This window comes from Acanthaster planci, linkage group LG16 (genome assembly GCF_054643075.1).
Source record: "Acanthaster planci isolate LZ-2023a linkage group LG16, COTS_SCS, whole genome shotgun sequence".
Lineage (NCBI taxonomy): Eukaryota > Metazoa > Echinodermata > Asteroidea > Valvatida > Acanthasteridae > Acanthaster > Acanthaster planci.
Window position 1 is genome coordinate 10,443,728 of NC_141792.1, and position 15,807 is coordinate 10,459,534.

Genomic DNA, 15,807 nt, shown 5'->3' on the forward strand with positions numbered 1-15,807 from the left:
TGGGATTGTGACGTAGGGCTCTTCGGCATTCGATCGCACAGCAACTCGTTTTTACTTGCTTTTGACGCAAGATTGCATCTTTGCACTTGTGTACACGTACAAAGATTCATGCGGATTACGGGCGAACAGCATTAAGGACGCTGCGGCGTGTAACATTCCTCCCTAAAGAAAAATAAAGATTGTTTTATTTTAATTAAGGACTGCAAAAAAAAAAAAAACTAACTTGATGGAACAAAGATCCCAGCCTGATTAAGAGTAGAGCTCAAGTCCAACGTAAATGCATGCTACGTCTACAACAGTAGTAACAATAGAAATTACATTGACATTTTCTGCTTTTCTTTTGAACCACAAATTATTATTTCTCTCTGCCCTACTCGTAGGATGAATCACATGAAGACTGGCTTGGTTCTTTTACAGGCACGCATCTTCCTAAAATATAGACCTCGATCGACGTACAAGCCACTTTTGCATCTCAACTCAACAAGGAAATGAAACTTGATTTTTTTCAGCTATATCAGTCATTTAATTTTGCTTTCGAATTCTCTACAAACATTATTTTAAACAGGGTTTAACTTCCTTTATGGATCCAATCGTTATTAGTCACGGACTGCACGCACCCTGTAAGAGCCAGCCCAATACTGTTGTCATTTCCTGCACATGTATATGTCAGGCCCTAAATCAATTGAGAGACATGGCTTTTGCTTTTGAGTTTTTATTTTTCATCTCCTGTTTCGTTTTAAGGCACATCCCATGTAATATAAACAGTGACACGTGATTTCGCAATCGAACATCGTTGTTTATGGATAATGTAAATAGGACAATAGTAACTGTTGCAATATTTCCTTGTTTTTGTTCTCGGATCGCCTGAAAATAAATGTCATGTGTCTTTTGAACAACCAAAGCTTTCCTTTTGCATGAATAACCAATTGTAGGGGACACCTTCGATTAAAATAGACAAACCACCAAAATGGAAAGTCCTGACAAGTTTGTCAGTGACAGAATTTTTACATTTTGCAAATTCAACTGGCTACTGCTTCTTACAACAGTTTTCGTGCTGATTATAAGAAACTGCACGATATCAAGACAGCCGCATGCACTTCATCAGCAACGGGTCTCTCACGTGGTAACATGGTGAGTTTTTGAGCAATGGAGAATCCATCAACGAGTCTGCAACTTCGGCATCTCTTCCAACCTAATCATTCAAAGGAATTAAAAGCCAACAGATGGTGGATCTCACAAATCCTTCTAAACCAGCGCACTACATCTCCTCGTGATAAGCCTCGATGGCTAATGACAGACCTAAACAGATAACTATAGCTATGGGAAAGTTTATGTCTACAGTATTATTTGGTGATCGGACTTCTACTGTTATGTGGTAGTCAGACTTTGCCAGGCTCGGGTCAGGGGCGTAGAGGTCACTCTTTGTGCGGCGGTGCGGCCCAGTGGCATTTCCACGATAGGTATTTTTCCCTAAAAACAAAACCCAAACAAACATAAACCAAGACCCCTCCAAAAAAACCAAAGTATTTTGAAATTTTTTTTGCCTTTGAGAAAAGTTTTTGCTAGGCTCGAAACGTCGGGCCCGTCATATTCTGGGAAATAAATAAACAAACACAAAATCGCCATTTTGTTCCGTCAAAACAGACGGGCTGCCTCACCCTCCACTTTTGAATCTCAGGCTCCTCATCCTGAGCGATTGACGCAGATAGAGAGATATCTTCTGGTTTTTTCTCCTTATTTTGAAATCTGCCCACCTGGTAATCTTCCCAAAAAGTTCCATGAAGATCTGGCCCAATATGTGTTCGTCGCCAATCACATGAGGGCGCTATTGATAATGAGCAGCGTGGACTGTAATAAGATGTTACCGTTGGGGGGCCAGTTGCAGACTTGCCAACATGCCGTACTCCTACCTGAGGTCAGGCTTTGTCACTCAACAGATTAAATTTTTAGAAGTACTGAAGGCCCATTTAAATACCTGTTAGTCTATTATGTGGTAATGCCTGACCTCAGAAGGAGTAGAGCTAGGGCAGGTCCGCACTTGACATTTGTTCATTATGAAACATAATTTTGAATCCTGTGGCAATGACTTGGGAAATTTTAATGTTATCGCTGTTACCGATGACTTCGCCACAAACAATTTGTGAACCTTTCCTAGGTCATTTTTAGAATTAATACATTGTTGGAGAAGTTATCATTATTTATGGAAATGTATAAAAACGAATGATGCATCTCTAATAATTTCACATTCTACACTGAGTGCTCCCGGCGTCATACAAAACAGAAACCACAACAACCCAATTACAGCCAGCGTCGTAGTCTTAGTTCTTTCGCATTCCTCCTTCAGCCAAAATGGATTGATTCTAACAACAGCGGGCGCTATATTTATTTGGGTTCCAAACTTTCTGAACACTGAGACCATAGAGCTATATCTAAACTAAAGCAATGATCCATGTACAAAGTGATGCCTGTTGGGCGCATCCATGTTTGTGCACAAACTTATGGAAAGTTCAAAAGTTTGTACGGCTATTTGCTTATCTGCATCTGAGTTCTAAACAGTACGTCAACAAAGCCAATACGCAAACAACCTGAACGCACAATCAGTGTATAAGCGTTTTATTTTGCTCTGCGACAAAAACACATGAGTGCATTCCACCAAATCGTTGTATTTCTGCCCGCGAGCTCATTAATATTTTGTGATCCTACAAGGTTTTTACAATAAGACATGCATGCCACAAATAGATATATAAATATAAATCCCGAATTCGGGACTGATATTTTCCAGTTCGGGGTATTTCTTTCACAAAAAGCCCCAAATTGCGGGCCTATTTTGGATAGAGGTGGGCAGCTACATTCAGAGCTGAGGGCATAGTTTTATTACTATTTTTTGGGTATCTTCGGGAAAAGGCGAATAAAAATGTTTTGGTGGCTAACCCTCATAAAATTGAACAAAAAGTAATCTTCTGGCCATAATCTTAAATTTCCGGTCTAAAATCGGAGGCCAACCTCTATCCGAGAGTCGACAGGTGGCGCTATTTCGGTCTGATTTTGCACTGTTTTCTATGGGCGCGTATTTGGTGTAGTGAAACCACAAACGCGTGCGCGTATACGCTGCACATGAATTTTGCTATGACGTATTTTAATTAATCAGATTTCATCGGTACATGGTGCGCACGACAGCCGCTGCTCCAGAGCAGTCAACTTAGTTTAGTAGTGAATTATTCATCAAAAGACAGCCATCGAAAGAAATGCGTACAAAATCGAACGACCTTGCTCAAATGAAATACAATTTCAAAATAATCAACTATGGGTGTGAATAAACAAGTGCCAATGCTCTGTACATGTGCGCCTTATTCAAAGTACGCTGACATTCGCGTATGTTGTACTTAAGCGTTGCATTCAGAAATACTCGATGTTCATTCTATCTGAATTTGAATGATCCCGGGCACGCACATGGATTCAAAATGTCTGCGTCGAGGACGGCACATAGAGCTCTGTAAAACCGCATCAAATTAAATTTTTTCCGCGCGGAGAATGAGAAGTTAGCGCTCTGGTTTTTGTATACTCCATGGCACAGACATTATAAACACACAGACCACCAGTGTTGCGCGTATAACTGTGATTTTGAAAAGTATCCGGTTCGTAAGTGTGACGTCACTTTAGTTTAAACCACGCCCACTGCACACATGCACTGCATACGGTTACATGCACTGATCGCCGTTTACATGGAACCATGGAACCGGAAGTTAACGCGCAACTTCAGCGGTTGTCCAATGAGAGCCTGCAAACCGTGGCGCGTCCGCCTTTGTGACGACGACACTTACGAACCGGATGGGCAGACAATGGGCAGAACGGTGGGTGACAGCGCGTTCAGTGGGCATTACGCTAAACGCACTTACATTGGCTGTATTGTGCTCCCAAAATATTGCGTTTTTTTGCTTTTCGACACTGCTATCTCTTCTTTTCAAATGTTGCAATCACAGCATTTTGAATCTACATGGGCCAGATTAAGTAAATTGAAGCTTTTTTTTTTTTGGAGAATCAATAACCGTCTTCATAAAATTTTGGGGCTCGAATTCTTCAACTGTGCGTAAATTTCCTATTACCGAATTCACATATTTTGATTTTAGTCGGGCCACTCGCATTGTCATGGAATACTCCTGTAGTTTTGAATAGGATCTAGTGGTCTATGCGTTAAATGTCTGTGTTTCTGAGGCCGTGTCCAAAACGGGCTTCCGGGGCTATTGAAATAAATTTAATTCCATAATAAAACGACGCGTCCCCGGTAGGGCGTGCGTGCAGTACGCGCATTGCGCGCGCGCCACAAACCCTCGCCGGTGCGCGTAATTCAAACTGAGTGTGACGTGACGCCTGCCGTGTGTGTGTACGTGTTCTGTTCATCGATTGTGCGAATTCAAAACGAATACGCTGCGCTGCTGCACTCTCAAATACACCGCATAGGCCTAAATTCAGGACGAAGGCCCAACGGGTGGGCCTATATATTTCAAATTTTGCCCTGTCAAATTTGGGACAAAACTACCGGAATGGAATTGCTTTGTTTGAAGACGGTGCTGTGCGTTGTTTTCTCAGGTAGGTTCACTTTTTTGTACCTTAAATCTACTTATGGCCTACTGGCCAAATAGAACACGTTTAGGCCCAGACCTTCATGTGTGTCAGTTTCATCTACTGTAATAGACCTAATCTAACCCCTTAGATAAGAATTCGCCAATGAAAGTTCCAAAGTAAAAGGACAAATTTTGAATTTTTATTCTCTCTCAAGTCTGGTGCGCGATAGGGCCTTGGGGCCTATAGACAAAAGGTTTAGACTTGGCAATCTTTATCAAGTTTTGACAGATCTCTTTTATCACTAACGCTACAGTATTCACACCACCTCAAATGCCAGAATGCTATAAGAACTTCACATTTCTCTGAACGTTCTACGAAATAGGCATAGCCTAATGAACCGTTTTGCAATTAAATTTGAATAAAATCTAGTAGACCTACGCTGAGTTTTTGCACATAAACACAGGCCTAGGTTTAGTCCTAACAATTTGAATTCCCCAGACTAGCCTAAATACAATGTTGTTATAGACCTATATACCTTGCTATTCGGGACAAGCTTTTGCATAGCGACCATCACCTCTGGCATGGACTGGTTCCTTTGTGCCCGTCTTATCCATTGAGAACAGTGTATTGGTGGAAGCGTCTCTTACATGACCAAGCAAAGCTTGCCCCAAATCACAAAGTAGGCAACAGTGTATTCAGCATGGAGAATTCAAATTGTTATGTTCATATAAACCAAAGAACTCCATGTATCAGATTTTATTCAAATTTAACTCGCAAAAGGCTTAGGCCTCTTACAGGCCTAAAGGGGGGGGGGGGAAAGCAGACATTGTATTGCCTACATTACATTTCACATACAGATATGTGAAAAATCCACTGAAGCTAACATGCGGAGATGTCCTAAAATGACAGGCGGCAACATCCGAGTCTTAAATCAGGCAGACCTCTAAAATAAAATCCACCTTGCTCCATCTTTACTGTGTGGACCGTTCTTTGACTATGACTTTTGCCATGATTAACGTCTACAAAAACAAACCTTTCATATGACTCTTTTTTTTCTATCCTCAACAGTTTCCATATTCATAGCGCTGACTCCGGTCGGTAAGTGAATAGGCCTACAGTGATGCCCAACAAAATCTTTGGGTTGTCATGTCAAGGGTACACATTCCAAATTTATTTTGGAATTTCAAAAAGGAAAACCACCACAAACTTGAAAATGTGAATTTGGGTCAGAAAAGAGACTACACTGAAAATCAGTTGCTCTCGGTTAATTAATCACAATTACTCTAAATCCTTAATTGAATCATCAATTATCAGATTAATTACAAGTTACTTCCGGTTCTTGTTCAAATCTTTAATCATTTTGGAAGGATGTAGTACGATTCAAGAAGGGAAATGTCAATGTCACTAAGTCTATTGCCTCCAATCTTTGATTTATAGTAACAACTTTAACGTCTGTTCGGTGAAGATCATCAAATAATCACTTCTCATTTCCTTTCTCTTCACAGTGTTAGCATCGACAAACGGTACGTACTCTTATAGCTGGGATTTTTCACGGATGCCAAATTTATGTTTAGTACGAAAACAGTGCAATCTCCGTTTCGTGTTTCGAGTTGGGAATGTGGAATTTTAGTTTGATGTTTGTGATATTTTGTTATGAAGGTTAAATTGTTTCGTTTTGGTCGCTGATTTCGGAGATGAAATAGTTGTAAAGTTGCATTTTAATCTTAGTTTTGTGGCTTTCTCTCTTTTCCGACAGCACCAACGTCTGGTAAGTAGCCTTTCAGCTTGTAATGATATGTTCAAGAATCAATTTAGTTGTTTCGAAATTTCGATGATTCTCAAGTCCTAGTATACACTAAGTTTGGCCTGCCCCTCATCTTGTTTACATCTTACTTACAAAACATGTTTGCTGTAATACCCAGTATCTAGGAGTCATGGCATTTGCTCTGCATGCCTATAATGCTTTCACCAAATGAAGTGAAAAAGTGAAGTAGTTTTCATTTGCTAGTATCAAACATTTTTGTTTCAAAACCTTTTTTTACTGACGTCTGTTTTGTAGGGAAGTCATGTATCAATTCAGTATTATTTAAATTCAGAAACAGATTTTGGAATCGAAAAGAATTGTACTAAAGAAATCTCTATCCATAGAATATGATTTCGTGCTACTTAAGGCATGCACTTTAACCCTCAAGCAACCTTTGACAATCTTAATGATTAATTTCAGCTCCGGGCGGTGGCGACGAGGAAGAGGTAATCATCGGTGTGGGCAACATCGACGTCCGCTGCTACACCTGCGACAACGTGCAAGATAATGACGAGTGCAACGGCGTGCACGTTAGTATTTCGGCACGGTTTGAGCACCGCCCAATGTCTTAATTTGACCAATCACAGCTGGCACATGCTGCAAGGCAAAGTTGCCCACGTGCCCAGAGGGCGGGGCTGACTTGGATCGGTTTGTTTTTAATGCATTCACTAAACACCGAGTGCACAGACTTTTTTGGGTATTGAGCCACTAGAATACGGGTGTTACGCCTTGAGCCCAGTGTCCAAAAGTCAGAAAGGACACCAATAACATAAAAAATGTGTCAGTCGAAAAAAAAAAGAAAAAAAGAAAAAAAAAAAAAGTAAAATAATGAAACAACATAACTATCTCGTCTAAACGACTTAGTATCTTGTTTAAACGACAGAGCTATTTCGTCTAGGCCTAAATGATAAACATGTAGACATCTCGTTTAAACGATATGACTATGTCGTTTAAACGAGATAAAATAATTTTCCCGCGTTGGCAGCAATATGCTTCCGTACATTTCGTACAGGTCACTGATGCCTCACTGCGATAAATCACTGAAGGTCAACTCCCGGTTATCCGCTTAGGGCAGAACAAGAGAGGGCGTACTTGTATATTTTAACAACGGTTCTTGTGCGGATCAGAATACTTTTGTTTAGTTACTTAAACTTTTGTTCTTACCGTCTCGTTATCCTTTCTTTTTTCAGCTGGGAGAAAACGGGACATTGACCAAGTGTACCTACGAGCGATCCAACTGTTTTAGCCTGATCAAGATGAACGCCGCCGGGGACGGCTACACGGCTCAGAAGGGCTGCATGGAATTCGTAAGTAATTTGACCGACAGGTTCGCTGGAGCTGACTGTTCAACCTGCCTCCCATCGTTGTGCATGTTGTTGATCCGAAAACACACACGTTAATTTAATGTCTCTTCTAATCCTATGGCAGCGGCGGTGCAACTTTTGTGCATTATTAAAACAGGATGAAGTTTTCCCACCTCTTTCAAAGTTTTCCTATACCAGGAAATGTGTGTGTATGACGGTGCTGGGTTTTGAGCTATATTTCTCATTGAGGTCCTTATTTTGTCACTGGTGTCACAAAATGTTTGTGTGTTATAAGAGGGTTCGGGAGACAAAATTCACAGTTTTTAAACATGCATTTGGAGTAGAGTACCCACGTCTATAGCTCTTTCCTTTGCGCTTTGACGAATGCTTTGTGCACATTTCACTGTACGATGTTATTGACAGAGCTCTGTAAATGTCTACTTCTGATTCCTGACGTCAACAGGACGAATGCTACGACAGGTTCTACGAATTGGTGTCGGACCCCATCAAGGGGGCCGATTGTATGCGGTTCGGTATCCTGGGCCACGACCCGCTGCCGGCCGACATCGAGTGCTTCTACTGCTGCTTCTCCGCCGAGGGTCAGTCCCAGGACTCCTGCAACCAGGCCATGGGGGTCAGCTTCCTGGCCCTGCCCGAGCCCAACAACTGGGACCCGGCCGTGGACAAGTGGGAGGGACACGAGCCAGGGGTGAGCACGGCGCCGCCCGAGGTCACCAGCGGCGGCGACCCGGTGGCCCGTCCTCTGGCGGCTGTGGTCGGCCTCCACCTGCTGCTGTTCTCCGCTCTTCTCGCCTAGTGCGCGCGAATGGATGCTCCTTCACGCCCAGAACTCAAGAGCCTCACATTACCCATCGGAATGATTTCGGAAACAAAAAGGTTGAAATTAATTTCCGTTGTGTCAGTAGCCTAACATTGACATTACTGAGCTCAAAATGAATGTGGATGAAAAATGGAAAGTCACACAATGGTTGGCCCGATTGCACAAGGAAACTGGCGAGCCATTCCTTTGCGGTTTGCCAGTGCTGTTCAAGACTTAGCTGCCAGAAACCCAAGACCAATTTAGCATGACAACAAAATAAAGTGGTAAATTTGTCATTTTATTCCATCCTAGCAATAAACAGTTTTTTCCGATAATATTTCAAGATACGAGTGACATCTCAGTGTTTATACGTGAAGATTATTCTGTATAATCATTAATATATGCTATTTTTATGATTCCAAGGTGAATGATATCCAAAATTTGAAGATCTAAAATTGAACAAATTTGCACAAATGACTTTGAAAAGAGAAAAGTAACCAAAATAAAAAACAATGAAATTTTATTTACACCTTCAATTTAAACCGTATTCCACGCTTGTGCATTTCATGCAATTTCTTTCATACTATGTTTTGCTGTTTTAAAACTTGACCTCCGGGAGCCCCCCCGTACGTCTTCTACCCATGCGCACAAACATTACACTCCTGACAACTGACCTCATATGACGCTTTCGGAAATATAAAGCCGATTTTATTGACGGTCCAGGTTGGACGACAGAAATAAACGGTTTGAGCGGTCCCAGCAGAGACAAAAGGTGTAACCAACTGACTTTGTTTTGTGAGTGCTTGTTTTTCTGTTGAATCTCGACGCACTTTATGACGCAGAGAAAAAACCTAGGAAACTTGCTGGTAAAATGCTTTAGTCGTATCTTCGGTCATTTCTTGGTCGTGTCTTCCATTTCGGCAGTAAGGTTGATTCAATTTTTTTTCTAAACGCGCCTGGCAGTTGGTATATGTGACGCCCTCATTACATATACAGTCCTCTTGAAGGAAAAACATAAGCCACCGAATAACCGTTTAATGAATTAAAAATGTTCTTTCATATTACAAATACTGAAGAAAACTGATATATGACTCGGGTAAAGGTATAAAATTAACAAGTAATGTAGCTGTTACTTTAAAATGTAGCTAGCTGTTTGAATGTGTCGCCTTCCCCAAAGGCAAACTCGTAGTTATAGGCTTGCTTTCCTTGGCACAGCAAAATTTTAAGATGCATGCACATACTGTTAGGAACCAACTTAACTTCATCGCACGTGTAGTTTCCTCGTTCGAGGACGCTGGGATGGCTTAACTTCAGAGAGGTCAACCTCCTAGTTCCTGCTGATGTTTAGAGCCACCTGCCCGGCACTTCAGCTTGACGCAGCGGCGCAGCACTCTGGATGTTGGCTTTCCGAGGGCCTTCGCTCTCCGCTTCCCGGTCCTCTGATGCTTTAGGTGAGCGCAGATCTTCGCAGCGTCCTCGCAGGTCTTTCCGCGCAGGTCCACCTCGTAGTCGATGCCCTGGATGCTCAGGGGTCGGCCCGCGTCCGAGTCCCCTGACTGGTAGGGGCTGAGGGCCCGGTGGACCAGGCCCTGCTTTGGCGACCTCCCCCGCCCTTTGTGGTACAGCTCCACCATCCAGACAGCCGACTGGGTGACCGGGTTACTCTCAGGTGCCATGTCCGCTCGCAGGTCGAGGCTGACGTTGTTAAGGACGCCTGCGGTTACAGCGCCCGTTGCCACGCTAAGGTCGAGGCCGGCGATCACAATTACTGATTAGAGTAAAAGAAATTCGAAGTTAACTTTATTTGCTTACCAACATTGTCAAATGAGAGAAAGGAAGGCTCCAAACTGATTCTATACATAATTGCAAAAACTGTGAATGGTCCACACGGTTACTATTAAAGTAACCCGGTACCTACTTTAACAGCACAGATTACGCTTTGAAATTTAAAAGGACCTGTGATGCTGTTGTCCATCGTTTTCCGGTATACTATTTTTCGGCGTAATGTTATTTCAGTGGTTATTCAATAAACTAAATCCATACCTGGGTTGGGATTCTTTTTGAGTTTCTTCGGTCCCTTCCGAGGTTGATGTTGCTCTGTTGCAGCGTGGGCCAGACCCTGCACATGCTGCTCGATCTCCTGCGTGGGCGCAGCCGCAGCCAGCGCCACCCCGACAGCATCGGCATCGTCGGCCACCACCAACCCAATGTCTCCACGGTCCAGGTCGGTCGGCAGCGGGCACGGGCACTCGCCCCGGCAGGCCAGGTATAGGGAGTGCTGCCGGCAGGCCGCCGCGCACAGGGCGCACTCGTTGCCGTAGGTGGTCCCATCGCTGCCGCAGACGGGGCTGAGTATCCGTGTGCAACCGAAACGGCATGTGTGCCTCTTGGCGGACGACGAGACGCGACCTTTTACCTTTCCTAAACACAATAAAAAAAAAAAGACACCCACAGCCACAACCTTCAACCATCACCTCAATTCCAAAACTATGAATCTTCCAGCACAACCTCAACCTTTACTGAAGTCGAGGGAACACTACCATGACAAAGCCCCTGAAATTGTGTGACAACGAATATGAACCTGAAGCTGAACCAAGAGAGCGCGCCATTCTTTTCTTTCGTCGGAAGTAAACTTCACTGGTTCACGAACGAGTGTAAAATGCACGCGTTACGGTCGCATAGCTACCAACAACATGAGCACTTCTGATCTACATAGCCTTTATCAACCGATGATGATGTGCTTCTGCTAGAGGTGGATAATTCATTATGATACTCCAAACTTTGCCGATGAATAATTTTTTTGGAGGGAGAGGTTGTGCGGATGAAGCACCCTTAAATGTGGCGAATCAGTCGCATCAATATTTGCAGTTGATGTGACTGACCCCTTTGAACTGGATGTCGACCACACCGCTTTACCAACCAAAACGACCCCAGAGAAAATAGTCTAACTGCCGAAAATAGACCACGACCATAGAGCTATATATAAAAACAAGAGAGCTAAAATTTGGCACCATCCTGGGTGCAGACATTTTAAATCTATGCGCGTGCTTGTAGAACATTACAAATGAGATGGAATAGGTATCGAACTATGTATTCTAAATGCAACGCATAAGAACAACACAAGCGAATGTCAGTGCGTCTTTGGAATAAGGCGCACACGTACAGAGCAATGGCGCATATTAAGGTAATCAGCTACTGCACATCCTTAATTGATTATTTTAAAACGAATGTTTCCCTGACATTCGAGCAAGGTTGTTCAATTTCGTATGTACGTCTTTCGACGGCTGTCTTTCGATGAATACGTTGAGCTTAAAAAAATCGTTCCCTGGTTTCAGTCAGTATCAAGTGAGTCGACGGCTCTGGAGCAGCAGCTGTCGTGCGAATTGGGTACCCATAAAATCCGATTTAAAAAGTCACGGAAAAATTCATGTGCAGTTTGTACGCGCAAGCGTTTGTGTTTTTTGGGGGGGGGGGGCAGAGCCAAATGAAACGCTCATTTGTTGATTGGGGGTTCAGGTTGTTTGTGTATCGACTTTGTTGACGTGTCGTTTTAGAATACAGACAGAGATATGCAAAATAGAAGTACAGAAGCCGTACAAAATGTCGAGTTTTCCATAGGTTAGTGCACAAACATGGATGCGTCAAGCAGGCATCACTTTGTACGTGAGCCGGCGCTCTAGTTTTCATTCTAGCTCTTTGACTATAACCTACTTTAGAAGTCCAGATTCCGTTTGACGATAGACAGCCACCACGATGGACATAGAGGGCCGTGACACCGAGGATGGAACCTCTTCCCGGAGGGGAGGTACTCCTCATAGGACCCCCCCCCCGCCGCTCACCATTTCCCCTCCCTTTCCTCCCACCTCTGACTGCGTCCCTACCTGGTCGAATCTTGATCACGCCCACCGCGGGATCCGAGGCGCAAGTGTCGTGGTAGTTGTTAGCCACCGATGACGCCGCAGCACCCAGTGCGGCCAGCAAGACCAGAATCTCCGCCGCTCTCACCATTTTGCCAAACGTGCTGAAATTAGACGTAAAATCTTGAGTTCCTTTCCAAAGATGCTTCTTCTATTTTTGTGTAGAATTTCAGTGCTTTCTTGTGCATTTACTAAGGATGAATGTGAAAATCTGTACACTATTTTTCGGGTTTATTGCCATCAATGCCGGCATGCTGTCTGGAAATTGAAATAACGTATAGAGGCTTTGCGTGGTAGCCATCTGGCAGGGGAAGTTCTTTGTTTCACCGGGAAAACTCCTTTGTGCATATCCTGTGGAACAAAAGCACTGACCTGCAAGATGGTAGTTATGCAAACCCTCCATAGTCTGCCCAAAACTTTTGATTAGTGAGATTTTATTTTTTGGCCAGGTTCCTGCTTTGTGGCCTTGGGAAAACCATCACACCTGCTTGTCTCTCTTCACACAGGAGTATAAATGGGTAGTAACAGTTTGAGGGCATGGCAAGCAACACGTGATGGACTGGCATTCCATTCTGGGGAAATAGAAATATTCTCAGTCGTTTCACGCCATGGAGACCGGAGATAACCACCAACCTGAAGATCCAGGTGGCTCGGAACAGATTTCCTTTTTTTCGCCTTCTACAGGCACAAGAACAATCATGGGACCGGGAACCAGACCATCTGATTTCGTAATCATCATCCTCAGCCCCCGAGGGGAAACCGAACTATATCTTTCCCAGCGTTAATATTTAAACCCTGCTGATCTTTAACCCACATTACGGTTAGAAGGTGCATGCGTACATGTACATTGCTTCAGGTTGATCGATGTTGACTTCAAGACCGTGGGAACGGGGAAGCTGCAGGATCAAACTTTGAGTTTGTTTTGAAAGCTCAAAAGCGCAGGATTGAGCTAGGATGCTTATAAACAATTGACAGTGAAGCATGTTAAAGTACTAAGCTGTTTCACATGCACGTTTTGGCTTTTCTGAACTGAGGATTTAATGTTTTGCTTGAGGATTTAATGTTTTGCAGGGTGAGTAAAGGGTTGATCCCCTCACCGGTTGCTGTATGAGGGGAATATATTCACCACAGCGGTCAGAAGAAAAAAAATACTGCAAGTGGAGAAGCAATCAAACAAGCCTGGAATTTCTCTTGGAGTCGTCGTGACGAACGCCGGTTACCAAAGAATGGATTAAGGTCAAAGGTTTAATTCGGTACAGCTTCGATGCGGCATGTTGAAAGAATCAAATTCGGAAGGACAGCTGTGACGGCGTATGGTTTGTCGATTCCCGACGTCATTATACACAGACGTTAAGGGGAACGTGATGGGGCCAAACAGTGTCTCTTTCCGGATATTAAATATGAAGCTATAAAGCAGGGGATATGGGCCAAATAAATTAGGCCCATTAGCTCTTAATTATTTCAGGTGGCAGTACAAGTCGCTAAAACTCTACAAATGGCACTGTCGCAACCCCCTTGACCTTCCAAGCATAATTTCTACACTGGAATGTTTCCACAAACCCTTCATCGTTTACAATGTGGTCCAAAACATTCGATAGACTATATTATATCAATTATCACACGAAAGCAAGTGGGACACCGAGTAATGTAGTGCGTCTGTGCCCCGTATACCACGACACCGAATTTATATATCAAACTTGGAGGTTGAGTTCTCGTTTTTTGAGGGATCGATAACACTATAATATAATTTGACCACCAGAATTGGAAGCCATTACTGCGGTGGCACAACCCTCGTAGATAGGTAGTACGCGCGCGTTACACTGCCTCTTCGATCAATAGGGTGTCGTGATTTGCCAAATGCACGCGCGCGTCAAGGTGGAGAATGTGCTCGTGAGTGCGGTACCAGCAAAGTTAGGGCGTCTAATCAGATTAGTCAATATGCCATTCTCCTGGAGTCCCTGAAGGGAAAGATAAAAATGAATTTGAAAAAAATGGAATTGAGGTCACTTAAGGTCAGTGTCCGTAAAACAAAGTGAGTAAACAAATGAAAGGTCAATTGCTATTAATTTGCCTTGGCCTGTTCCAGTTTAAATCAGTGTTTGGAAGCTCGGGGTACAATTGGATGTCTCTTTTTTCAGAATCCTGCATCACGGAATTTCCAAATTTCTCGAGCGAGGGCACGCAAGATGCAGCAAAGTTCGCTGGGACAGTTGTTACGTTGCGGCACGGGACGGTGAGACGATTGCCGTTGTGTCAGTCGCACAGGACACGCAACATCGCTTCCAATCAAGTTCGGTCTGCTTCGATGGCAATCTTAATGTGAAACTGCAGACTGGAAGCCTTTCTGATCATATCAGCCCCATTAAAATGAAAATGGCACTCAGAAGGAGACTTAATTTATGTGGAAGGGAAGCCTCCTTGAAGAGGAAAACAATTTGATCTTAACTTTCTGATACGAATTATTGGAACTTCTATTGTAAAATGTTTTACGCAAAACTAGAGCATTATACTGCTGCCATGTTGGAGTCAACACATATATAAAACAAGGACTTGAGCTGAAACGGCGAGATTTCAATCAGCTACATGTGTAGTTCACAAAATGTCTGACATCGGGCCAATTTATGGCGCTGTGAAAAAACGCGCACACTGGAGCTGTGTACGTCACAGTGTCTTCAGGCACTCAGCGGACATTGTCACTAAAAACCACTGTGCAACATTTTGAAGAATAAAAATAACATGAATTCAAAATATTCTTCGTAAGGGGCAGAGTCACACCAGCTAGGCAACTTTGAGACGACCAAAAACACACTACAAATGCCCACAGAGAAGGCAGTATTCAAAACAGAAGTTTTCTCCATTATTTAGGATACGTGAAACCACCATTCCTTTCAGTGACAACTCCAAGCAAGGTAGGAATATGCTACGGTCTTACCGTAAATTTGAAGCTTGCAGGTGCTGCTCTCAGTTCTCTGGGAAACGCAAAATGTAACAGCTGCGTTGTAATCCTCGGCAAATGACATGAACTTGCGGAAAATCAGAACCGTCCTTAAGAGTTGAACAGAAACAGAAGCCCGAATTCGTGGAAGAACAGCTGTGCCGACCTTTACACAACAGAAATGTATCCCGTCACTGTGTGTCAGTGATGTCGCCCGCGATTTTCCCGAACCACAGGCCTAAAAATGTAAACAACCGGGGTCCAACTTAGAATTGACTCTGAGCCGAAAGTCGCGTGCGACGTGCGTCCACAGTTCCTGCATGGCCTCAAGTACATGCACTGGCAGATGTGCGATGCGACAGACGTGACTCATAATAACGCAATCTCTGACGCGGGACCCCTTTCATTATCAAAATACGCAGTGCTGCCAACCTGATCATGGAATTTGTGTCAATCACGCAAAG

General features: G+C 43.5%; 2 protein-coding genes across 3 annotated transcripts; one reads left to right on the forward strand and one right to left on the reverse strand.

The window, feature by feature from the left end:
* Positions 1–4,341: 4,341 nt before the first annotated feature.
* Positions 4,342–9,262, forward strand: LOC110979142 (63 kDa sperm flagellar membrane protein-like). Of its 2 annotated transcripts, XM_022234701.2 has the most exons (7): positions 4,342–4,587; positions 5,632–5,661; positions 6,069–6,086; positions 6,320–6,331; positions 6,788–6,897; positions 7,558–7,674; positions 8,135–9,262. In XM_022234701.2, exons 1-7 carry the CDS (start codon positions 4,542–4,544, stop codon positions 8,486–8,488), a joined length of 687 nt encoding a protein of 228 aa, XP_022090393.1. In that variant the 5' UTR covers positions 4,342–4,541; the 3' UTR covers positions 8,489–9,262. The 2 variants fall into 2 exon arrangements, with proteins under 2 accessions (XP_022090393.1, XP_087003122.1); XM_087146996.1 differs by lacking the exon at positions 6,320–6,331.
* Positions 8,769–15,807, reverse strand: LOC110979141 (uncharacterized). Its single transcript, XM_022234700.2, has 4 exons — positions 15,341–15,807; positions 12,373–12,512; positions 10,535–10,912; positions 8,769–10,259 (listed from the first exon to the last, which is right to left on the reverse strand). The coding sequence occupies exons 2-4, from the start codon at positions 12,497–12,499 to the stop codon at positions 9,811–9,813; spliced, it is 954 nt and encodes a 317-aa protein (XP_022090392.1). The 5' UTR covers positions 12,500–12,512; positions 15,341–15,807; the 3' UTR covers positions 8,769–9,810.